The sequence below is a fragment of the Fukomys damarensis genome, unplaced genomic scaffold (genome assembly GCF_012274545.1).
Source record: "Fukomys damarensis isolate Sample0158 unplaced genomic scaffold, DMR_v1.0_HiC HiC_scaffold_17, whole genome shotgun sequence".
In the NCBI taxonomy this organism is placed as follows: domain Eukaryota; kingdom Metazoa; phylum Chordata; class Mammalia; order Rodentia; family Bathyergidae; genus Fukomys; species Fukomys damarensis.
In genome coordinates this window covers 80031150-80055994 of record NW_022900929.1, presented here as the reverse complement: position 1 = coordinate 80055994, position 24845 = coordinate 80031150, and the positions used below count along the sequence as shown (strand labels likewise).

The 24845-nt window shown below is 43.2% G+C and overlaps 1 protein-coding gene across 1 annotated transcript; it reads left to right on the top strand.

The window, feature by feature from the left end:
* The first annotated feature begins 174 nt into the window (after positions 1-174).
* Arpp19 (cAMP regulated phosphoprotein 19) lies at positions 175-24366 on the top strand. Its single transcript, XM_010609067.3, has 3 exons — positions 175-262; positions 16302-16424; positions 21209-24366. The coding sequence occupies exons 2-3, from the start codon at positions 16305-16307 to the stop codon at positions 21377-21379; spliced, it is 291 nt and encodes a 96-aa protein (XP_010607369.1). The 5' UTR covers positions 175-262; positions 16302-16304; the 3' UTR covers positions 21380-24366.
* The last annotated feature ends 479 nt before the right edge of the window (positions 24367-24845 follow it).

Here is a 24845-nt window from a genome sequence, read left to right as displayed (position 1 = left end):
GCCCTGCCTGCCCTCCTGGGACCCGGCCGGCCAGAGACGGGGCAGGCCGCGGCGTCTCGTCATCGGACAGCCAGGACGGCCCGACGCTCCTCTTACCCACGAGCACAAACGCCGCAAGCATCAGTCCGACGTTCGGACTTGGGCCCTCATCGGGAAGTGGTGGCCCGGCGTCCTAGTCGCGTTCCATATGTGCTGACTTTTCCTGAGTCGGATGGTGCTGCTGTATGACTCGCTAAGTAGCTGCCGGAACAGCAGAGCATAGGTAATAGGCCAGGGATATTCGGGTGAAAATTGTTGGACCTTTTCAACATGTTGCACAAAGCTAGATGCGCTTTCGATGCCATATATCTCAAAAGTTGTAACCTTAACAGTAATTGTAAATCTTCTATTCATTGTAAAATATGCATTGCATTGTTCATTATTGCTACAGATTTAGGCACTCAGAAAATAAACCCACGGGGCTGGGGATTTTGCTCAGTGGTTCCGCTGCCTGCCTAGCAAGTGCAAGGACCCGAGTTCAATCCCCGGTACCAAAAAAAGAAAATAAACCATGGCTGTAGCATCTTGTCTTAAACGCTGAAATCAAGGCTACACAATAGTGTGCTAAGAAACTTTCTTAAATCTTTAAGATTTGTCAGTATGTTGTCAGAGAATGAAGTGTCCATTTCCAGAGTGTAAATGCTTTCATTGGAACAGCCTAATTACTACTGAGGACAGCTTGAATGTTTCATTCTTGACGATTGTTTGTATTAAACATTTTTGCTGGGTCCTCAGTTTCAGCTGCTATTGTAATTACCGAGTGTCTTGGGAATATAAGGTCCTTCCTTTCTTTGAGTTGAAGATTGGCCGCAGCTGTCCGGGGCTGGTGGCCTGGACGCCACCCCCACCGGAGGAAATGTGCACAGTCATGTCTGTGCCCTGTGGGCCAGGTCACCTGTTTCTTCTGTTTGGAAGAACAGTTAGATGACCTGAAAACTGGGTGATTGTGTACCTACCTAATTGAGTGTTCAATCAGAGCCAAAGTACTCAGCTAAAAATACTTCTGAGGCTTACAGTGGGTTAGCCTGTTACCTCAGGGGAATTGAGGTAGGAGCTGGAGCCAGGTGGCTGTCTCGGTGCCTGGGTAGTGTGTGCACCTGGGTTAAGTGAGAAGTCAGGCAGACCCCTGGGTTTTGTTGGAATACTAATTAAATATGCACACAAAACAACTTGTATAAGCTCCCATCCCTTAACTTTTATACCACTCTAAAAGTACAATACAGACAAGGCTGTTTCGTTTGGCTGGTATTTTACTAAACTGAGTCCCCAGGGGGCGGAGTGGATGGGAGCAACTGCTGAAGGGCCAGCCTTTGGGAGAGTGAGCAGTTGTCTCCCCTGGCCATGTGGTGACTCGGTTTCCTTTTTAAGGATGAGCTCTGAGGTCACTTAACTCCCTAGAGTCACAGGTAGTTTCCTTTTGTTGTTGCTGTTTCTGTCTTGTTGTTGTAATAATCGTTATTGGGCATGGAACTCAGGTCCTTGAACTTGCAGGTAGGCAGCAGAACCACTGAGCTAAATCCCTGGCCCACAGATAGTTTCCTTTTAACCCAGCTCCATTCTTCTCTCTCTGGCCTGGACAGTTAGAGCCTCTCTGAGCCTCTGTCCATGGAGCCTCCAACCTGCAATCCTGGGTCGCCCCTTAGAGACAGAAGGCATTACAGAGCCCCCAGGTATGCTATTCTCCATGACTGCTGGTGGAAACAGCACTGAAAAGTTTCTGAAGCGACCTGGTGGGTCTGCAGCTATGGACTGTGACCCTAAGCTCAGAGTGGCCAGTGCACTGGCTCTGGGGTGGGAAGAGGTGACGGAACTGCAGGCTGACAGGGGTCACTTTTGCTCCCTAAGGGCAGCCGAGGCTCAGGGTCCCTGGGCGCTGTGTCCACCCCCAGAGCACTGGCAGAGGCCTGCAGTGCCAGGAGCCTTTTGATGGAGCCTTTTCCAAGTGGGCTTCTGGATGAACGGCAGTGAGGAAAGAAAGGTGTGGCCTGGCCATGTGGTATGAGAGCCTCACCTTAGGCACAGTTGGGAAAACCAAAGGGTGCGCGTGCATGTGCGTGTGCACGCAGTTGTGTTAGTGCATGTGTGTGATATTGCAGTTTGTAATTTTCTTAAGGATTTCAATAGCAGGCTTTCTAGAGGTATAATATTAGAGACTAAGTTAGATGTCTTGGAAAGGGTAACAGAACTGTCAGTTAAAATATTTCTATCAATTAAAGGGCTTCTGCACCTGGTGGAAGAGGAAGAGAACTGCTGTTACCTGAAGTACGTCCTGTGCCTTACAACCATGCTTTAGTACAAAACTTAATCCTGCTCCTTCCGCTGCCTCTCCAGAGGCAGTGTTGGCCTAGTGTCAGGAGACGTAGGTCAGCACTGAACCACTTAGCTGGTGACCTCAGGCAAGTCCTGGAGTGTGTTGAGGTCTGGGGCAGGTTTGCCTGCTGGGTGTTGGTCACAGGCTGGGTCCCGCCTTCTCAGCTGGCACTCTGGTGCCTTTCTCCATCTCCCCAATGGTCTCCCAAGCTCCTCCTCCCTGTACCCACGCAGTTTCCAAGCCAGACTTTTCTTGGTGCTTCTTTCATCCCTAGACAGAACCTTATTGCCAAGCCCTTGTGTGTCAAATCTGTGCCTTCCCTGCAACCCCTAACACAGGGTCCTGGATAAAGCAGATGGTGTCATCCAGTTGGGATTTTTGGTTAAATGGGACAGGAAAATACAAATAGTAGTTTAAATGAGATAGGAGTTACTCTTGTGCTGAAGCATCCTGAAGGCGCCCAGGCTGGGAGGTTGGCCCCAGGGGCCAGGGACCAGGCTCCTTCTGTGTTGCTGCTGCTCTGTTCCCAGCACATCAGCCTCCTGGTCCATTGTGGCTGCCTGAGCTCCAGACATCTTATTCTCATCCAGCCACTGAAAAGGTTGAAGAGGCCAAGAGATGTGTTTGCTCCCTTGTAGGAGAGACACTTCCATTTTAGCCAGAACTGGGTTACTTGGTCTTAACTGGCTGCAGGGGAGTCTGGGGAATGTGGTTTGTAACTGGGCATATTACATTTTCTAGTAAAAGTGATAGGGGAGAAGGGAGGGTGGATGGATGGTGATGTGCCTGCCTTACCGACACAAATCTCTTCACACACGCTCATTGTGAGCAGTGTGTGACTCCGTTATACCTGAGTGGTAATGGTGAATAGGAGTCTCTCTTTGTTTCCAGATTTGGAAAACTTGCAGTTCATATGGGCAGTTTCTGGGGCAGGTTTTTTTGGTTTTTTGTTGTTGTTGTTGTTGTTGGACAGGGTCTCACTGTACAGTTGAGACTGACCTGGAACTCACTATGTAGCCCAGGCTGGTCTCGAACTCACAGCTATCCTCCTGCCTCAGCCTCCCGAGTGCTGGGATTACAGGTGTGCGCCACCACGCCCGGCTCTGGGGTAGTTTTGATGACCCCCTTGGTCCCAGGAAGACATGACTGAGCTTTCGTGAGAGGAGCGTGCTGGCTGGGCTGTGTTCTGGGCGGCCGGAGGGAGCCGGGAAGTCAGCAGGGCTGCCCCATGGACTGTGATGGGGCAGGCAGTAGGGCACCTGGAGGCCTCGAGCCCTTCCTCCAAGCATGCACCGGCTGCCGCTGCTGATGCCTGCTGGGAAGGGCAGTGCCAGGAGGCCTTCTGTATGTACGAGCTTATAACCGGCACCCGCTAGCCTAATTCACAAAAACACACGTGTGTAAATGAACACCGATGAATGTTGGGCCCTGTGCTAGGTACATAGTAGACAGAGGAAGTTCTGGGAAATGCGTGCATTTTAAAGCTGTACCTTATTTACACTGATGTTCTTAAGTTTCCAGGTTTTGTTTCCCTGGACTTTTGTCCCAGAGCTCACAGTTCAGAGTTCTGATAGTGCTTCTCCACACCACCCGACCAGAGGTACTGGTTTAGAAACCACTTGACTAAGTAAACCACTGCCGCCCAACCTATTTCTGAAATGTAGCAGAGCCGGGCTTGGTAGCTCACTCCTGTAATCCCAGCACTCCTGAGGCTGAGGCAGGAGGATCGCTGTGAGTTCGAGACCAGCCTGGGCTGCATAGTGAGTTCCAGGTCAGTCTCAACTACATAGTGAGACCCTGTCTCAACCCCCCACCCCAAAAATAATAATAAAAATAAAATGTACCAGTGTGTAGCACAGTTTGCTTGGAGAGTAAAATTTCAAAACCAGATTTGAGGGGCAGGGGATTTAGCTCAGTGGTTCTGCCGCTTGCCTCACTAAGCACAAGGGCCCGAGTTCAATCCCCCATACCCAAAAAAAAACAACCCCAAGACTTGATTTTTTTTTTTTTTTTTTTTTTTTTTTTTTGAGAGAAGGTCTCAACTGTGTAGTCCAGTCTGTCCTCAAACTCTTGGGGACCCTCCTGAATGTTGGAATTAACAGCTGTGCACTACCATGCTTGACAATCCAGATGTGACTTTTAAAAAATAATTTCTTAGATTTGTTCTTTCTCCCTTCAGGAAACAAATAGCTTTGTTTTCTATTTCACTAATTTTTTCTGCATTTTGTTTGAGTTCCTTCTTTGTCTCCTTGTGTTCTGGCTGAGCTGATATGATACGCAAACCTTTCTGTTTAGTTCTTCTTAAAGGTTTTTTGTTTGATTGATTTGTTTTTTGTTTTTGGTACCGGGGATCGAACTCTGATCCTTGCACTTACGAGGCAGGCAGCGGAACCACTGAGCTAAGTGCCTGGCCACCACTTAAAGTCTTAACCTATGTGTTAACTAGACAAATGTAAAATGAATATTGTAAACTTCTAAATGATACAAGGTCACAGAGCACTTGAACCCTAAAAACGCTGTGATGCTATACAGTGTTTTTGTTCTCTCTTGGGGAGGCGTAGGGCAGTTTGCCTGCCAGGGACTGAACTCAGCCTCACATGGTACCTCTCAGATCAGATGTACAAGTCATTGATGTTTGAGTTGCTAGGTTTTTCTGTTGTGTTTGGTTTTTGTTTTGCATGCTAGGGATTAAGTCCAGTGTCCGCATCCCTTTTCTTGTTTTTTATTTTTGAGGCAGGGTCTCACTAAGTCACTAAATTGTTCAAGCTGAGCTCAAATTTTCCATCCTCTTGCCTCAGCCTCCTAGAATGCTGGAATTACAGGCATGCTCCACCATGCCTGGCTATATTTTCTTTAGTATGAGCCCTTGAGGGACACTTATGTATCCTAGAAGTTTTGATAATTTGTATTATCTGGAAGTTCTAAGTATTTCTAATTCTCATGATTTGTTTTTAACAATTAATTGTGTGTGCTTTCCAGTCGTTAGAGATTTCTGTTTGTCTCTGTTGCTGGCTTTAACCTAGTGAGTTGCTGGCACAGGGTGACTGTGGTTGGGACAACTTTACAGCCTGGAATTGAGCCACATGGCTCACTGGGGCGTGGCAGAGTAATGCCTTCCCCAGTTGCTGGATGCAAAATTAACACCGAGCATCGTCACTCTTTGTTTTACCTTTTCTTGTATTAATAATTAAAGGTGCATTGAGCTTCATGGTGGTAGACCTGGCAGTTACCCCTGTGGTTCTGTAGTGTAACCTGCCCCTGGTTTACTAGGCATGAGTATTCAGATCTTCTTTGCTTCTGTTACTGGCACAGGCATCCAGCACTTCATCTCTCCCACCTCACCCCTCTCTGCTCTCCTGCAGTCTGTCAGGCCCTCTTTGTCTTTTGTTTTGAAGGAGCGTCTTTAAATTGCCCAATGGGCCACACAGTTTCCTCTCTGAGAAACCTCTCAGCTGGGTGGTGTTTCCTGCCCCACTCAGGGAAATGGTGCCAGGTGAACGGAAGGGTCCCCACGAGCACCCCTGCAGAACCGCATTCACAAGGATGTTGGCGTGAGGTTGTTGACTTGTTCGCCAGTGGGCACAGTACATACTGATTTCTTTGCTGTTTCCTACTGTGTCTCAAACTTATTTCAGGATTTGTTTGCGTGGTAGCTGAAGTAAATGTTTAGGAATTATTTTTGATGCCCAGAAATGTGCAATCACACCATACTGTGTCCAGTCTTCCACTTTTGATTGTGACCACAGAGATCAGTTGCTCTTTTTCCAAATTTTATTGGTGTGGAGAGGAGCAGCAACCGCATTGCTCGTTTCAGAGAGGAGGTGACCTAGGCACAGCGGGCTGCTTGGTATCATTGAAAGCCACTGGCCAAGACTGTCCATCATCTTCAGAGGCGTGGGCGGGGTATCACCCTGGCCCTTGGGTGGTGTTACCCCCCTTGGGAACATGGACCCCAGTTGGGAAGCTGCTCTCGGGGAGCTCAGATCTCGCTGTGTAGAGCACACTGGGCTCCAGCTCTTAGACTCCAGTGCTCCTGGCCTCAGCCTCCTGAGTAGCTGGAACTGAGGTCACCGCTGTGCCCACTGGAGTCGGTTCTAAGTAGCCTTTTCAGCTGTCTGTGCTGCTGTGTTTTGATGGTTAACACTTGAGTGTAAGGGACACATTGACTAGGAAATCAGCACTGGGGACCCTGTGGTCCCAAAGAGTTGCACACAGCAGCTGTGCCACACCCTGGCCACCTTCTTACCCTGACCTGCCGCCTTAAATGTCCATTGTGTCTTCAGCTCATAGTTGACCTTACATGGAGGTGGCTGGGTTCTAAAACTAAACAGTCACCTGAGGTTGACAGCCACACCACAGACTCCCACAGGGGAACGAGTGTCAGCGGAGGGGTGGCCTCCTTGACTGCAGTGACGAGGCAGCGGTTGGTGTGCTGAGGCTCTTAGGGTGCGCTCATGATGCCAAAGACAAGACAAAAGTAGGAACAGAGGCTATGTCACAGACCTCATGTGACTCTTTGGGGCACACCCTTTATATTAGTCATTTTCTTGTTGCCATGATAAATACCCAGCACTCACACCTTAAAAGAGGAGAGGTTTATTTGGGCTCCCAGTTTCCTTGGGTTCCATCCATAGTCAGCTGGCTCCAAGGCAGGAAAGGCATGGTAGAAGGGCGTGACAAGGACAGGTGCTCACTGTGTGGCCCCCCTGGGCGGGGCAGGGGAAAGAACATGCCCTGCCAAGGTATACTCCCCGTGAGACTTTGAGAAACAGTTTAAGTCTAGACCCGGGATGGGGAGCCTTTCAGAGCTTTCAGTAACAGCCGGCTATGGCACGCATGTCATAGACTAACCCCCTGGTGCAGACCTTAACATTACACGGAAAGACTGGCGGTCCTCTTCGTCTGGAGTCACTGTCTGGCCGATTGGTCGTTCTATGTTGGGAGCGTCCTGTGAGTGGGAGTCCTGACCGCAGGGAAGAACACACAGAGAGGCAGGAAACCGCAGTGTGAAATGGGAAGCCGGACAGCTGGGTAGAAAGGGCAGGTATAGGGTGCAGAGAGGCCAATGGGAAACTGTTTGACAGCTGCTCCTTTTTTTTGGTACGGAGGATTGAACTCAGGACCTGTGCTTGCAAGGCAGGCGGCAGAGCCAGTGAGCTAAATCCCCAGCTCAGCTCTCCTTTTCTCTCAAAATCCTTTGAGACAATACACAAGGGAGCTGTGCAAAACGAAGAAAGGTTCAGTAATACATAAAGTGAATTGGTACTAAATGTGGATATAATTTTGAGAAAAATTTGCAAAAATTCTGTGAAGTTATTTTATCAGTTCCTAGATAAATGATTTTCTAAGAGCAGTTGGTTTGACATTTGAGGATTTAACATTCCTGCTTTTTTTTCCCCTAAACTTTAAAAAATTTTATCCCACTCCCCCTCTTAGCCCCCTCCCCTCCCCATGTACGTAAAGCTTTTTTTTCCATTTTTCCTTCTATTTTCGCTTTTTTCTTGTCCTTCCTTCCTTTCTCCCTCCCTCCTCTCTGTTCCCCTTCCAATTTGAACACTTTCCCAACATCCATTATACATTTTAGTCTTTATTTCCACATCTAGTCTCTCACATCAGAGAATCAATGCAGTATTTAAACATGTCTCATTTCACTTAAGAGTTTGGTCTCAAGGTCCATCCATTTAGCTATAAATGTCTGAAGCTCATCCTTCTTTGTGGCAGAGTAGTACTCCATTGTATTAAAAAAAAGCATCTTCACTGGGGATTTAGCTCAGTGGTGTCGCCACCTACCTGGCAAGCACAAGGTCCAGAGTTCAATCTCTGGAACAAACAAACAAAAAATTGCGTAAAAAATCACATCTTCTTTATGCACTCATCAGTTGATTGGCATTTGGGCTGTTTCCAAGATTTAGCTATTACAAACTGTGCTGCTGTAAACATGGGTGAGCATATATCACTGTGGTAGGATGCTTTTCATTCTTTCGGGAAGATATCAAGGAGAGGAATAGCTGGGTCAAATGGAACCTCTAGTTTTAGTTTTTTGAGGACCCTCCAAAGTGGTTGCACCCAGTCTACACTCCCACCAGACTGGAGAAGGGTTCCTTTTTCTCCACAGTCTTCCAGCAATTGTGATTGGTTGATTTCTTGTTAGCAGCTGCTCTTTCTGGAGTGAAATGGAATCTCAGTGTTGTTTTAATTTGCATTTCACAAATGACTGGTGATGTTGAACATCTTTTTCATATGTTTATTCATTATCTCATTCTTCATCTGAGAAAGTGTCTTTTCATTTCAGATTCCCATTTTTGCATTGGGTCTTTAAATTTGGGGGGATCTGATTTTTTTTTCCTTAATATATTCTAGATGATAGTCCTTTATCTGAATAGCTGGTGAAATATCTCTCACACTTTGTGGGTTGTCTCTTCACTCTGTTGGTTTCTTTTGCTGTGCTAAAGATTTTTTATAAAATGAGGTCCCAGTTGTTGATTCTTTAGTACTATTTCCTGTGCAGTCTAGGTTTTGTTCATGAAGTCTTTAACTGCTCTTACATCCTCAAGCATTCTACCTATTGTCTCTACCAGCAGATTTAGTGTTTGTTTTAATATTTAGATCTTTGATCCATTTCAATTTTAGGTTAATGCATGGTGAAAGATACAGGTCTAGTTTCAATCTTAAGCATGTGGAAAGCCAGTTTTTCCAGCACCATGTATTAAAGAGGCTATCTTTCGTCCACTGTATTTGGCTCCTTTGTCAAAGATTAGATGGCGGAGTATGTCTAGAGTTATTTCTACGTCCTCTAGTCTGTACCATTGATCCTCAGGTCTATTGTTTTATCAGTACCATGCTGTTTTTATCACTGTAGCTTTGCAGTATAATTTCAAGTCAGGGGTTGTGATACCCCTCCTTTGCCTTTGTTGCCCAGAATTGTCTTTGCTATTCTAGGTCTCTTCTGGTTCTAAATGAATTTTAGGACCCCCCCCCGCCCACTCCGTACTGGGTGTCGACTCAGTACCTTGTGCTTGTAAGGTAGGTGTGGTACCACTAAGCTAAATCCCTGGCCCAGGATTGTTTTTTTTAATTCTGATATATGCTGTTGAGATTTTGATTGGGTTTACATTGAATCTGTATAATATTTTGGAAGGATGGCCACTTTCACTATATTGGTTCTTTCCAAGAACAAGGGGGATGTCTTTTTTGTTTGTTTGTTTGTTTGTTTGTTTTTTACCGGAGATCGAACCCGGATCCTTGTGTTTGCAAGGCATGAGCTGGAACCACTAAGCTTAATCCCTGGCCCTCTTTCTATTTTCTGATATCCTCTTCAATCTCCTTTTTCAGAGTACTGTAGTTTTCAGTGTAGAGGTCTTTTACTTCCTTTGTTAAATTGATTCCTGGGTGTTTAATTGTTTTGGATGCTATTGTGAAAGGGATTATTTCTCTTTCTGTGAATCTGTTATTTGTGTACAGAAAGGCTATTGAGTGATCCCCAGGACAAAAAACCCCACCACATTTAGTTAAAAAATTCATAGACTGAAAGTCAAAGGGTAGAAAACAGTACTCCATGCAACAAGAACCTAGAAAAAACCAGGCATAGTGTTAAGGTTTGTGTCTAGATATCCCCTTGAAGCTTCATGCAGTCACAAAGCTTTTTCAGGAGCAGGTAAATCATCAGCATGTGATACTGAGATTAAAGGCATGTGGTTCACTAGAGTACACGGGTTTGGCCCCACCCTAATCCCCAGTAGTCTGGATAAAAGGGGCAGGAAGTTGCTGTTAAAGTTCCCTTGTTGCTTTTGCTATCATGTGTGTGCCATAACTGTTTCTCCTTTGCAGTCCCTGTTTTCCACACCACCCTGCCTTGGGGCCAGCTAATTATGTATTGAAACCTCCACAAACAGCTAAATAAACCTTCCCTCCCTCGAGGAAAAAAAAAAAGAAAGGCTATTGATTTGAGTGTATACTTTGTATGCAGCTATGCCACTGAATTTGTTATCAAATTTAAAAGTCTTTTGGTGGAGTTTTTGGGGTCTTCTATGTAGAGTATCATGTAGTCCACAAATAATGATAATTTAACTTCTTCCTTTTATTTTTTTCTTTTATCTCATTACTCTGGCTAATGTTTCCAGATCTATATTGATTAAGTAGTAACAGTGGAAATCCTTGTCTTGTTCTGATTTTAGAGTGAAAGCTTTCAGTTTTTATCTATTTAATATGATGTTGGCTGTTGGTTTGTCATAGATGGCTTTTATCAGATTGATAATACCAGTTTTCTGTAGGACTACTTAAAAATCATGAATGAGTGCTGCTGGGCTTTGTCAAATGCTTATTTTGCATCTATTGAGAGGACAGTATTCTTTTTGTCTTTTGCTCTGTTATTGTAGTGTATTATATTTATTGATTTGCATTTGTTGAACACCCTTACATTCCTGGGATGACTCCAACTTGGTCATGGTGTGTAATCTTCTTGATGATTTGCTGCATTCTGTATGCCAGCATCTTATTGAGGATTTTTGTGTGTATGTTCATTAGCGAGATTGACCTGTAGTTCTTTTGGGGGGGTTGGACCCTTCTTTGATTTAGAAATAAGTGTAATGCTTGCTTCCAGGAATGAATTTGGGAGTATTGCTTCCCTTTCAATTTCATTAAAGAGTTTGAGGAGTAGTGGCATTAGGTCTTCTCTGAATTTCTTGTAGAATTCAGCAGTGAATCCACCACGCCCAGGGTTTTTCTTTGTTGGTAGTTTTTTTAATTGCATTCAGTTTAATTGGCTGATACTGGTTTATTTAGAATTTCTATATTTTCTTGAATCAGTTTTGGAAATTCATATGTATGTAGGAATCTGTCCATTCTGTATTTTCCAACTTATTAGAATACAGGTTCTTGAAGTAGGTATTAGTGATCATCTTTGCAGGGTCTCTTGTGATCTTACCCTTTTCGTTCCTAATTGCATGGATTTGAGTCTTACTGATTCTTTATATTGTTTTCTTAGTCTCCATTGCATTAATTTCTGCTCTGACATTTATAATTCCTAATACGAGCTTTGCGCTTGACTGGCTCTTCTTTTTCTAGAAGCCTGAGGTTCAACATTAGGTTGTTTATTTGAGCCCACTCTTTTCCAGGTATGGGAATTCACTGCTATAAATTTCCTTTGTTAGGACTGCTTTCATTGTGTCCCATAAGTTCTGGTATTTTGTATGTCATTATCTTTTAATTATAGAAATTATCTGATTTCTTTTTTAATATCTGTTAACCCATTCGTTGGTTAGGAGGGTGTTATTTAATTTCCATATGTTCATGAAATTCTTGAGGGTTTTTTTTGTTTTTTGGTTTTTTTTTGCAGGTGATTTCAAATTTCATTGCACTATGGTCTAATAATATGCATGGGATTATTTTAGTTCCACTGCATTTGTTTAAGTATGTTCTATGAGCTAGTATAGAGTCTATTTTAGAAAAAGTCCCATGTGTAGCTGAGAAGAATGTGTATTGATGTTAAGGGGTGGAACGCTTTGTAGACATCTAAGTCCATTTGTTCAGAAGTTTGATTCAATTCTAATATTTCATTGTTGATTTTTTTTTTGTCTAATCTGTCTATATGTAACTGTGGGGTATTGAGGTCCCCCATTACAATTGTATTAGTGCTTATATGATTTTTCATGTCTGTTAGTATTTGTTTTATATAGCTGGATATGCTGTTATTTGGTGCATATATATCTAGGATTGTTATCTCTTCCCCTTGGATTGTTCCCTTTACCAGGATGTAGTGACCTTCTTTGTCTCTCTTAATCATTCTTGGCTTGAAATCCACATTGCCTGAAAATAGAATAGCTACCCCTGCTTTTTTCCACTTCCTGTCACATGAAATATTGTTTTCTATCCCTTGACTTCCAGCCTGTGAATTTTTCAATTAAATGTGTTTCTTATATGCAAGATATTGTTGGATCTTGCTTCTTGATCCATTCTGCGAGTCTGTTTCTTTTGATTGGTGAATTGAGACCATTAACATTGATGGTTATAAATGACATGTATTGTCTTATCTCTGTTATATTATTTTCCTGCTGTTGGCTTTCTTCTTTCCTTTTCTTTCTAATAGCCTGTCTTGCGTGGTGGATTCACTCTGTTGGGGTTCATGGAGTTGTAATCTTTGTCTCTTCCTAGAATATACTTCAGAACACTTTGGAGTGCTGGTTTTGTGGTCTTGAATTTCTTCAGGTGTTCTTTGTCATGGAAGTATCTTATTTCTCCATCAATTTTGAAGGATAGTTTTGCAGGGTACATTCATCTGGGTTGGAGGCTGTTTTCCTTGAGGCCTTGAAATACTTCACTCACAGCTCTCCTTGGCTTGAGAGTTTGTGTTGGGAAGGCTGCTGTGATTCTGATGGGCTTTCCTTTATAAGGGATTTGTTTCTTTTCTCTAACAGCTCTGGGGGGCTGGAGTACAGGGTATTGAACTCAAGACCTTGTGCTTGCCAGGCAGGTGTGGCATCACTGAGCTACATCCCTAGCCCCCTAACAACTTTTAATATTCTGTCCTTGGGTTGAATTTCCAAGATCTTGACTATTACATGCCTTAGGGAAGTTGTGTGTGTGTGTGTGTGTGTGTGTGTGTGTGTGTGTGTGTGTGCGCGCGTGTGTCATGGCTAATTGAAGTCCTATATGCTGCAATTATCTGTATGTCAAATTCTTTTTCTCTGTTTGGGAAGTTTTCTGCCTTTATTTCTGAGAACAGGTTTTTTATATCATTTGCACTATCTCCTGCTTTTACATTGACTCCAGTCAATTTTATGTTATTCTTCTTTGCATCATCTACCAGATGGATCGATTTCTCATGGCCCCTTGCTATTTTTAAGAAATTTATTTTCCTGATCACAAACCTCAGTCCTGTCTTCTGTAACTGATACTCTGTCCTCACGTTGGCTAATTCTGCTGTGTATATTTTCAGTGGAGTTTTTAATCTGAATATCTGCTTGAATCTGTTTTATGGATTCCATTTCTTTTCTATGCTGGGCTTTCATGGTTCCTATCACGTTTTGAGCTCCTCTGTTTTTCTTTAAATCTGTGTCTTTCATCTGTGTCAACACCTCTGTGGTTACTTGTGAAATTATTTCTGCTTTGATTTTTTTTTCTCTCCTAGAGCCTTGTTCCTCTGCTTTGTTACTTATGCTGTTACTTCTGAAGGTCCAGGTGGGTGGCTTTCAGATTGTTCCACTTCATTGCCCCCAGGTTGCCTTTGGTGAGTTGAAAGGCTGAGAGTTGCATTTTGTTTAAATGTCATTCTCTCTCTCTCTCCCTCTCTCTCTCTCTCTCTCTCTCTCTCTCTTTCCATCCCTAAGTTGTAAATTGCTTATAGTGACTAGCTTTATTGCCAGTCTTCAACCCCTTAGGAAATGACTACTTCTCAGAAGTGTCTTCCGGGTGAGGCTAGCTTTTGGGTTTTGAGTCTGTTGCAGTATCCTGCCTCTTCAATTTATTGGGAATAAGAAGTTTCTGCATATTTGGCCCAGCTGCCAATCTTTTGGCACTGGCCTGTAGGGTTTTGTTTGTTTGTTTGTTTGTTTGTTTGTTTTGTTAGACCTTTAGGCAATCTCAATCTTTGTATATCAGTTATGCACATTTATGTCACCTTTGCTGAAGTAGTACAATCAACAATAACAGTAGAATCAAATACAGCCCAAAAAATTACAAATTGTAGCCCCTAATAAGGCTTTTTTACCCATAGGGGAGAAGTATTTGGTTTGGTTTGGTTTGGATATGGTTTTGGTTTTGGTTTTTTTTTTGTTGTTTGTTTTTGTTTTTTGTTTTTTGTTTTTTTTTTGTTTTGGTTTTTTTTTTTTGAGACTGTTGTTGAGTATGACCTGGAACTCACTATGTAGCCCAGGCTGGTCTGAAATTCACAGCGATCCTCCTGTCTCAGCCTCCCAAGTGCTGGGATTAAAGGCGTGCACCACCACACCCAGCTAGAAGTGTTTTTTTGATGTTGTTGTTTTTTTTGTTTTGTTTTGTTTTTTGTTTTTTGAGACAGGGTCTCACTATGTAGTTGAGACTGAACCTGGAACTCACTATGTAGCCCAGGCTGGTCTCAAACTCACAGTGAGTGCTCCTTCTGCCTCAGCCTCCCAAGTGCTGCAATTACAGGCATGCGCCACCATGCCCAGTTTAGGGGAGAAGATTTAAGAGGGGTTAAGGGGTAAAAAACAAATAGACGGGAAAGAGGTCAGAAGTAAAGCTGGAGGACAGACTTTAGGAAACAGGTGAAGCAGACAGGTGGGAAAGAGAAAAGAAAAAAATAAAAACAAGAACAGACCAGACCAGACCAACAACAACAAAAAAACTAGAAGCCGTGTTCAAACAATGGAGAAAAAGACAAAACCAAATAAGAACTAGAAAGGAGGGAAAACAGAAAAAGAGAAAAGATTTAAAATCCCAAACTTTCAGTTTGGGGTGTGTCTCTGTTGTTAGGCAGTGTGGGCAAACAGAATCCAGAGCCAAACTGATTAATCCCACCAAGCTAGCTGCTGCCTCACGTGGGATAGTACATCATACCAGCTAGCCTGCTTCTTTAGTTCCTCTGAAGTTCAGTCTGGTTTCTGCCTGTGAGGCTGGAACTGGATTCTTTGAGCCTACAGCAGTCTATATTGTCGTTTGCTGGCTTGAACTCCACTTCCTGACCTCCTGCTGACTTAAACTCAGCACCCACTATGAAGCACTGGAAGCCACAAGATGGAGTCTGCTTGCAGCTGTTCTGAGTTCTCAGCTCAGTTGGCCCCTCTCCAAGATGGCTACTAGCCAATCAGCCCTGTCCTGGGTGAAGTCTGAATCCAGATAACTCACCAGCTGCTGCAGTCTGGTTCATCCACTGCTCTGTTCCACTGGTGCATTTGTCTGTGGGGGCCTGTGGGGCCTGTGGGGTCATCAGTAGTCGCTGTGTGTCTGCAGTTTCACCCACTGTTCCCTTGCAGAAAGTCTGTGCTCTGGGAGAGAGTGCTGCTTGGTACCTCCCTCTTTGTTGCAGTCTCTTCACTCTCCCTGTAAACTTCAGTTCTTGCCTCATCTTTCCTGGGTCCCAAGGACCCACTTCCCTCCTCCTCCTCCTCCTTGCGCTACTATATTCCAGTGTAAGGGCACCAACTCTCCAACATTCCTGTGTTTGATAGTTCATAAATCACGGGGAAGAGTCAGGTATGCAGAAAGGAGCCTGCTTGTTAGCCAGCAAGCCTCACTGGGCACCACCTGCCAGGAGTCACAGACAATATTGTGCTTCTCCATTCATGTTTCCTCCCTGGAAAAAATAGTCTCTGTCAAAATGTCGACTAAATCAAGACTCTGGTTAAAGATATATAGGCTTAAGACCCTGGCAGTTTTGTCAGAAAGCAGATTTAATACATTAAGGATGGCACTTTTGTCATCTTGAATGTGGATGAAGTCATGCAGTAAAACAGGTAGATATGTGAGGCTTGATGGATATGCTTGCCTTCTTTTCAGATATTAATTCAGGAAAAAATGATCATAGGCTGCTGTTAACCGGCAGTAAAGAATCTAAAGAACTTCAAGATTATACATAATTTTCAGTAAATAGAAAACCAGAAAGATCTTTTAGGTTTGAACAGATAATTCTCTAAATATAGACAAAGAGCTAAAGAGTTCCATAGAAGGTAACTAACTATAAATGTATTCTACATGACTGGAAAGTAATGGCAGGCAAGGCTTCAGAGCTGAGCTGTCTTGGTATTTTTATCCAGTGTGTGGGGTGTTACACATGCATCACAGCTATAATCGAGCTCTCACATGGAACATCTGAAAAACAAGACTGAGCCGTCTTAAGGGCTGCTATGCTATGCCTGTTTCTTAGTCAGAGGCTGTTACCTAGCATTCACAGCTCAAGTCAGAATCCAGATATTAAAAGGTGAATTGTTTTAAACCTGCATATAATAGAGAAGTAATTTCTTTAATATTATTTCAGGAAATGGAAGATAAAGTGACCAGTCCAGAGAAAGCTGAAGAAGCAAAACTAAAAGCAAGGTATCCTCACCTGGGACAGAAGCCTGGAGGTTCCGATTTTTTAAGGAAACGCTTGCAGAAAGGGGTAAGCCTCTGTAGGACCCATTGTGCCAGCAGAGATGGGGAGGTGTCTGTGTATTTAGCTCTCTACTCACCATTTGTGTGTTTGTGGCATTTTCTTTAATATTTTACACTGTTCATACCATACCATAGATACTATGGAAAGAATCTAGAGCACTAATGTTTTGAGTTACAGATTATTTCAAGCATGCACCATAGTGCAGATGATAACTGTGTACCCAGCACCTAGGGTTAATATGTTGATATTTTGTCATGCTCACTTTAGTTTTCTCTTTGTAAGAAAACAAATATAGATATGGTGAAACTTACCCTGTGTTTGGCTTATATCCTTTTTTTCTCCAAAGCAGGTGCTATTGAGAAGTTGGTGTCTAGCCTGCTGCCTATCGTTTTAAACTTCTTCTGTTTTAGAGGTGATTACTACAACATCCAAAGACTGAAAATAGTTTTCTTTGTTTGTTTGGATGAAGTAATCACATATAAAAGTTTATCTCCTTTAGCTAATGTGTTCTATAAATTCACTCCAATGCAACTTATATATTATAATTTTAGTAGTATAAATTGCTGAAAAAAAAATATTTTTCAAAATCTTGCCTTTTGGCCAGGTAGAAATGTGACGATGCTACTTTTCTCTTCTAATCCTTTCCTTTATTCTATTAAAAAAGCGAGAAGTGGGGGTTCCTTCATCAGTTTAAACACATTTGGATTACCAGGTAGAGACCAGACAAGGATGAAATAATTATATTTTGGAGAATGAGATGCCAAATCAGGTTTTTCCTTAAGTAAATGCTAAACATGCAAGCATCTGCTGTTTGCGTACAGAGAACATGTCTGTGGGGTGTGTGGTGTCATAGTCATATGGATTGTTTTCCTAGTTCCTAAGTTCCAAATACTATTTTAACAAATTATATTTAAGAGAGTCAAAAGATAGAATGGTATTTTATGCTCTTGAATGAAAGGAGAACATTCCTAACTTCGAATATTAAGTTAAGGAAACACATTGAATATAAAAAATGTAAAATCTTTGTACCATGAACTATCCAGGGAGGAAATTATTACTGAAAAACAAGGAACTTTTAAATATTAAAAAAAAATCTTGAAGTGTTTATCCTTGACAGAAATCAGTGAAATGTAAATTCTAACACAGCACCCATACACCTAAGCTAGAGAATGTGTAAACCATGTCTCCCGGTGGGGTGCTCTTTATTTTGTGTAAACATCAGAATCATTAGTCTTACTTTGGAAAGTGGTATCGATCAAGATTCATAAAAATGTTCACATGTCTTGAACAAATAACCTTAGGGATTAATCTAAGGATATAATCGAATATATCTTCAAGTTTGAAGCTTTTGCCTTGTAGCTTCGGCTATAGTTAGAAGCGTTTCACTGCTGGACAGCAGAGATGGGGTTAATAGTTGTAAGAAGCCCACCAAGCAGAGCACCCTTTGTCACGTAAAGCCATGACTGCTTCATGGTAACCTGGGATAAGTGGAGAAAGCACCAAGCACCGAGCCCGCCCCATTGAGGGCATCTTGCTGTGTGACGAAGACCAAGTGCAGTTAGACACCCTTCTCCCGGGCACGTTTTAGTTGTGAGCTGCGTTGTGTGTGATCTTCCTCACTTGTGAATTGCTTTGTGGGCCTGTCCAGCACCGTTAGTGTTAGGAACTTTTCCATCTTCGCCAGGGCTGCGGCAGATAGGATTCCTGCCAGGGCAGGGGCCGTGGTCCCTGTCGTTTTCCTCCAGCTCCGACTCTGACCTTGTGTCTTCACATCAATGCTTGTCTGCATTGTGTCTCAGGGTTGATGCTCTAGGTGTGAATCACTGAATAACAAGAGAAGGGCAGATGGCTCAGGTAATTACATAGAATCTGAGAAGCTCTCTCTCTGAGTCTGTACTGTGCTGGAGTGTCACTCAGTAGTTTTTGTGCCTATACTGTACTAGGGAAACGAAGCTTTGGTGTTTTGTTTGTTTTTAAGTCCAAGGCACAAGGCTCTGGGCTTGGTTAAGCAAGCTGGGGAAGTTAACATCTTCCAGCAGTGTCTTTATCATGCTGAGGACCAGGAGGATTCTCGTAGGTCCCTTGGTGCTACTGTACTCGGCGGGGTGATGGAGTTATGTTCTGTTATCATTGGGCGGGCCAGGCAAGACTGAGCACACAGCGCCCCTGGAGACTGTCAGTGTGGGAGGGATCACAGAAGCAGCCTGGCTGTGTTTTTCTGTATTTGTGGAGTTTGTGAGGTCCCATGAAAAAAATTCACAAACTTTAGACGTTGTTAAAGACAATGAATGGTCACCCTTAGACTGTGTGTGGACACCATTGGGAGAAAATAGTTAATTCACCTCTACTTAAAGCATATCTTTTTTAAAAAACAAAGTGATGCTTTAAATGCCTAGGTTTTGGGGGCTTTTGTTGTTTTGTTTAAACAAGAAAGTGTGACTGCTTTCCCTGACACCCTTGTGCTGTCAGTCTTTGCTGCTGTCTGTGAGGAATCACTGCCCTTTCCAGTAGCGTTCCTGTTTTAGGTTAGCACTATCAAGCACTGGTTTTAGTTTTATCTCTAGCCACACTCAGTAAATTTAATTTCTTTCTTCCCATAGACTAGCCTAATCTGCAATTAAATGAGATTCTCTTCTGATGAACTTCTACTTCCTATAACATAGTTGACTTTAGAAGATGCATTGGTTACACTGGGGAAACCTGAACCTGCCTAAAATTGCACGATGCTTTCATTATGTTTCTCTGTGGGCTCTGATGAGAAAGGTCGCCAGGCCCTTTTCTTCTGCTCTAGAGGCAGCTGAACTCTCAGCAACTCTGTAGTATACAGTGTGTCAGAGTTCTTAGGGTTTATTTTGGGTTTTTTGTTTGTTTTTTGTTTTTTTCTGTGCTCGTTTAAAAATGCTGGGCAGAAAGGAAGCTGGAGCAAGCCTGGACGGGCCTGGTCCCGGGTTCCTTGTGACTGCTCCTTGGATCCCTGGGTGACTAATGGAAAGCGCTTTCTAACTTTAGATTATTTGGCTGTAGGCCAGATCTGGCTTATCAGAAAACAGGCAGAGAAGTAGCAGCTCCCTGGCTGTTTGTCCTGGCTCTTTCAAGCTGTCATTTCCTCCTAGTGCTGTTGCCTTCTGCCAAGCTGGGACAGGGGTACAGTCCCCAATGCAAAGCACCTCAGCACCTTATATTCTTTTCTCTCTTTTTAAAATTTTAGCTCACTTTTTATTGTACAGTTAGCAAGCATATATTTAACACATACAGCATCGTGTTTTGAGGTACGTACATGTTGTAAAGTGATTGCTACAATCAAGCTACTCAAACACCCATCACCTCACACACATAATTTGTTCCACTTAGAGACATTTTATAACAGTACAAATAACGATCTGTTAAAAAAGTTTCATCATCTCACTCCCAGAGAAAAAACAAATGAACACCATTCTAGATAACTTCTTGATACTGTATATATTAATACAGTTTAAAAATTAAAAATTGACAAGGTGTACTGTTTTGTGACAGTACAGTGGACATCTTGTCATCGTGGTGAGTCCATCTCAGCACTGCGGTCTCTCCTTTCCATAACTAATAACTCTTCTTCATCCCACATTCCCCTCCCTGACTCTCCCTTCCCTTCCCTTCCCTTCCCTTTGTCTAATGCTAGCCTGCCTCCTACTTTCACAGCATCTTTTGCAGGTTCCCCATGATAGGGCAAACATGCAGTATTGTCTGTGTTCAGTTTATTTCACTTAGCCTGAGGATCCTCAGTCCCATCCATATTCCTGTATGTGATCGAATTCCATTTTTCTCTAGCTGAACAATGCTTCCTTGTGTCTGTACCACATTTTCTTCAGCCATTCATCTGTGGATGGGCACCTAGGCTGGCTCCATATCTTGCGAATTATGAATAAGCAGGTATCCAGCTGTCCCTGTAGTATGCTGACTTTAACTCCTGGTATAACCAAGGAGTGGCACATAGTTGGATCCAGTGTGGCTCTGTTTTTAGTGGTTTCTTTCCTTTCTTGTTAGTCTTGTATTCTTCAGGTGGTGATGTAACCGTTCCTTTATGTAACCACTGCTCATCTTTCTCTCTAGCTCTTACACAGCGGCTCAGTGCAGCAGGCACTCGGGCAAACTCATCCACTTTTTACTTGAGAACTCATTAGATCACCTATGTTAAGGTCAGTCTGGAGTTCTTGTACAATTCATATTTTAGTGACGTTTCCCTTCCTCCCACTAAAATGCTTATCAGTTGTACCTACTCGGTGTTTTTATGAGAACTGTGCATTTAAGCAGATTAATTTGTAGTGGGTTTACTTCCTCCGTGGCTGTAGCGTTTATGTTTGCACTTAATTTTTGTTTGAACTGCGTTACTTTGAATAAATATGATTTAAATTCTTGCAGAAAAGCTCATCCTAGATGATAAAGTAACATCAACTAAAATAGTTGGGGGTGATTAGCACGTCCTTAATGCAAAACAGTGAATCACACATCCGCTCTGGTGGTTCTGTCAGTAACCAGAAAGATTCGTATTTTACTGAGTGACAACGTCTTACTCCAAGAGAGCATGATGTCCATCTTTCAGGTCTCAAAAGGGCTCTTCGTGCCTCCTCAGTTGTTAGCTTATGTTGGGAGTCATACAGAGATGCGGCTGTTTTAACTGATTGTGCTCTTCTTCAAATTTGTTTATTCAAATGCATGAGATACCAGCTGTGTGCGGTCATGTCTATAGCTAAATTCAGTCCAGTGCATATGAAAGCTTTCAAACTAAGCAGGTGTTTTTGTTTTTGTTTTTGTAGCAAAAATACTTTGATTCTGGGGATTACAACATGGCCAAGGCAAAGATGAAGAACAAGCAGCTGCCTGCTGCGACTCCGGATAAGGCCGAGGTCACTGGTGACCACATTCCCACTCCACAGGACCTTCCTCAGCGGAAACCATCCCTTGTCACAAGCAAGCTGGCTGGCTGATTTAAAAGAGCCGAACTGCATGGATCTTCTCATTCCCTTCATTCCTCCTTCCTTAACTGTGACTTACCCGCTTTCTACTTCCTTTCGTTCACTAAATCGCTCGAGACCGACAGCTTTGCAGGTAGCAGTAGTAAGTGCTGCCAGGGTAAGGGCACAGACACGCGTAGAGGTTCCGACTCGCTCACCACTGAGCTGGTGAGAAGGACATGTGAGCAACACACGCCATCTACTTGAAAATAACTGTCTATGTCACCTCACCCCAGAGCAGGGCTGGTTCCAGCAGGTAACAAGCAAGTTCCACAAGCCTGTTCTGACCCCTTCCCTCATCTTAGCGATAGCTTTGTGTGTCACTCCTCTTTAACATTACTCTTTTATATGATTTCTTCTTTAAGTTCCTTTTGGATTTTGTAAAACAAAAGTTTAAGACCACAAGTTAGAAGAAAGGCCACATAATCAAACACGAAGAGAGGGGAACTCTGAAGGATTCGTATGAACCTGAATGGCCTTAAACCTGTTTCAGCTTTCACAGTAGCATTCTGCTTGGGCAGTATGGGCCCTTCTGGTGTAGCTTCCGTGACGCAGTGTTTCCAGCTGCCGTGGGGGCTGCGCTCCTTTGCAGCTCTGCAGCATCAGAACACCCTCCTCGGAGATGTCAGTGAAGTAGGCATGTGCATCGCCCGTGGGATTCACTTTTGTGCCATTTCTGTAAATACAGTAGTTTGCACAACCTTTCATAAAGTCTGCTTTTGTTTCACATATTAGAGAGTACACACCGTGCCAACCTGAAGCACAAAAGTTCCTACACAAAACTCCTGTCTTCGCAGCTTTTGTGTGACAAGAGCAGTTTACAGTCTTGGGCCGTAGAAGGAAGCTTCACTTGTTTCTCGCATTTGTGACGTTGAGTGCCCTTGTGCAGCTCCGATACGTGGCTTAGGCTTATCTTTGTCCTATGCAGAGCATTTCCTTTTCACTTTTTTGAAAGTTGCAATTCATATGATTTATATAAACTTTTTAAATGTAGGCACTTTTACTTCCATACCTCCTCTGGAGACACAGCATAAAAGGCTTTCACACTCTGCCTTCGACCCCCGCCCCTCCCCACCCTGGCTTTTTCCCTCTTCTCTGCTTCTTTGACTCATGGTATTGGGCTGTTCAGTGGACATGAAAGCTCCGGTGTCTGTACCCTTACTCTAAATTTGCTGTGCTAAACGCTATGTTTTATAACACGATAATGGTGTTTCCCTTCTAATTTCTCAGATGTTAACTGATCACTCAATTCTGTACTATTACTAATATTTGACAATTGTTTAAATAAAAGGAACTTTATAATGAAACAAATAGTTGAGAAGACTGGCCCAGGAGTCTTTGTCAGGATGAAATGAATTCTGGTAAATGATTTTAAGGACTTACAAGAAGCTCGGAGAATTGTGGCAATGAGGGCGAGTCTCAGGAAGGCAAGACTGCTGTGAAAGTATGTAGATGCTGGTGTCTGAGATGCCACTTCAGTGAGTACCACCTTGATTTTCTTTTGGTTTATCTCATCAGCACAAGCCGTAGGTCATTACTGGGCCTCACTGAGAGCAGCTCCTCTTCCAGGCTTCCAGGCTGTGGCAGGACGGGGGTCGGGAGCCGGAGATGCTACTGTTGGATCTTCATCTCCAACTCATACAGACCTCCCCTCACCCCTTCCGTACCCAGGCATCCTATCTAGGTCTGGGCTTCTCTGTGTACAGCATTCCTGTGCTCCCAGATCATACTGCTGGGATGCAGCGCCTGCACTTGCGATCCCTGCCCACCCCCAAAGCAGGAAAGCAATGAAATCAGTACTGTGCTCCTTTCTGAGTCTAAGGATCAATGAGACATAAACACATGTATTTGTAGTGAGAACAGGTAGGTTATTCCCCAATGTGTATACCTACACAATTGATTTCAGAATTTTAAAATATCCCAAAGTCACATTTATTGTACTTAGTCTTTGGTTTTCACATGAACATTTGCAAACTGTCACCATTAAGTCCAAACCTCAGACAAGATGGGCAGAGAGACCATGTTATTCCTGGCCATGAGAGGATCCCTGCGGTTCATGGCATCTGCTGGAGTTTTGCTTCATAGTATACAATATTTAACCTACCTCAGAACTTGTTGAGGATCTGTGAGATACTGAGTAAGTGCCCAAAAGTAAAGTATTGACTATCTTTTTATTAAAGATAAATTCCTCATTAAACCAACCTGCCTTCTGTAGTCACGTGCTTAAAATCTCAGGATTTTCCATTGAGAGAACCCTATAGATGAGAATTTGTGGGTGTGATCGCTTAGCCTCCATTACTGGTGCTTGGGATACAGAAGTTTAATGTTTTCTATTTTTTTGTTCTGCCTCGTAGCTCAGATTACTGATATTTTTTGCAAGCTCCTTGATCAGTGTTTGAAGATTTTTGATGAAATGAGTTTAGCTGTCCATTTCTGTTATTTCAAAGTTGTGCTTTGAGAATGGCTCATTTTAATCATCATCCTATTTACCATAAGTTAAGGTTAAAATAAACTGAAGTTGGAGATAAATACTTGTGAAAACTGGCTGTCAAAGTCTCAGAAAAATTAGCAATCTGTGTCCAGTGGGTCCAACTTTAGACAGTGCAGTTTTGAGAAGCCTTTCATTCTTGATGACTGCATCTTTCCTTGGCAGTTTAGAATAGTGTTGCTCTGATGACTTGGAAGGAATATGTCTGTGGTCTGCAAGTTGCTCAGTAATCTTATGCTTCTGACCTAAAAAAAAAAAAGGTTTTAAGCATTGATCAAGACAGGCCCGTGAAGGCCTCTGCTTGTTAATTACATCTACAGTTAGACTTGGTTCTTTTTACTTGATGTAACAAAAGTATACCTCTAAATATTTACTGATGCTTTCTACTAAACCAGACTTGTACTCTTACTTGACCCAAATACAGTGGTGTTTTATCCAGTCTAATGTAGTCTCTCCTCACGCTGTGTTCCAAGCTCAGTGTTTGGTGGTAAGGAGCAGGTCACCTGTGGTAAGAACATCTGGGTGGTTACCGCAGCACGTCCCAGCACTCAGACGTTTCCTGCACTTTTCTTGTCCGTTCTTCTCCGTCCTCCTCACCCCCCTCATCCTGGTGCACTTTGAAGCCCACCGTCGGCATTTACTAGCTGGTGTGGGGGGCTGATGGATGAGTCACCCGTTCTTGACACCCTTTCCATGAGGCACGATTTCGGATGTTGTAAGTTCTCTAAAGCATCATCCTGCTCTGAGTAACGACCAACACGCGTCACTGTCCTGACTCTAACAGCATGCACTGCCGGTCTCCCCTGTGTCCCTGTGTCCGGTTCCCTGCACTTCGTAAAGTCAGACCAGAGGATTTGTGAGTGTTGTTGTACGGATAAAAACGCCCATTTGAACATGTGTGTTAGTTTTAGCCTCTGAAGTAGGTAGGCCTGTCGGTTTTATTCTGCAGAT

Bases quoted from the DNA above. Each gene is read 5' to 3' on its own strand.
- Arpp19 (XM_010609067.3), top strand. From the start codon at position 16,305: ATGGAAGATAAAGTGACCAGTCCAGAGAAAGCTGAAGAAGCAAAACTA. The intron at 16,425-21,208 runs GTAAGCCTCTGT...TTGTTTTTGTAG, and splicing joins GGAAACGCTTGCAGAAAGGG to CAAAAATACTTTGATTCTGG.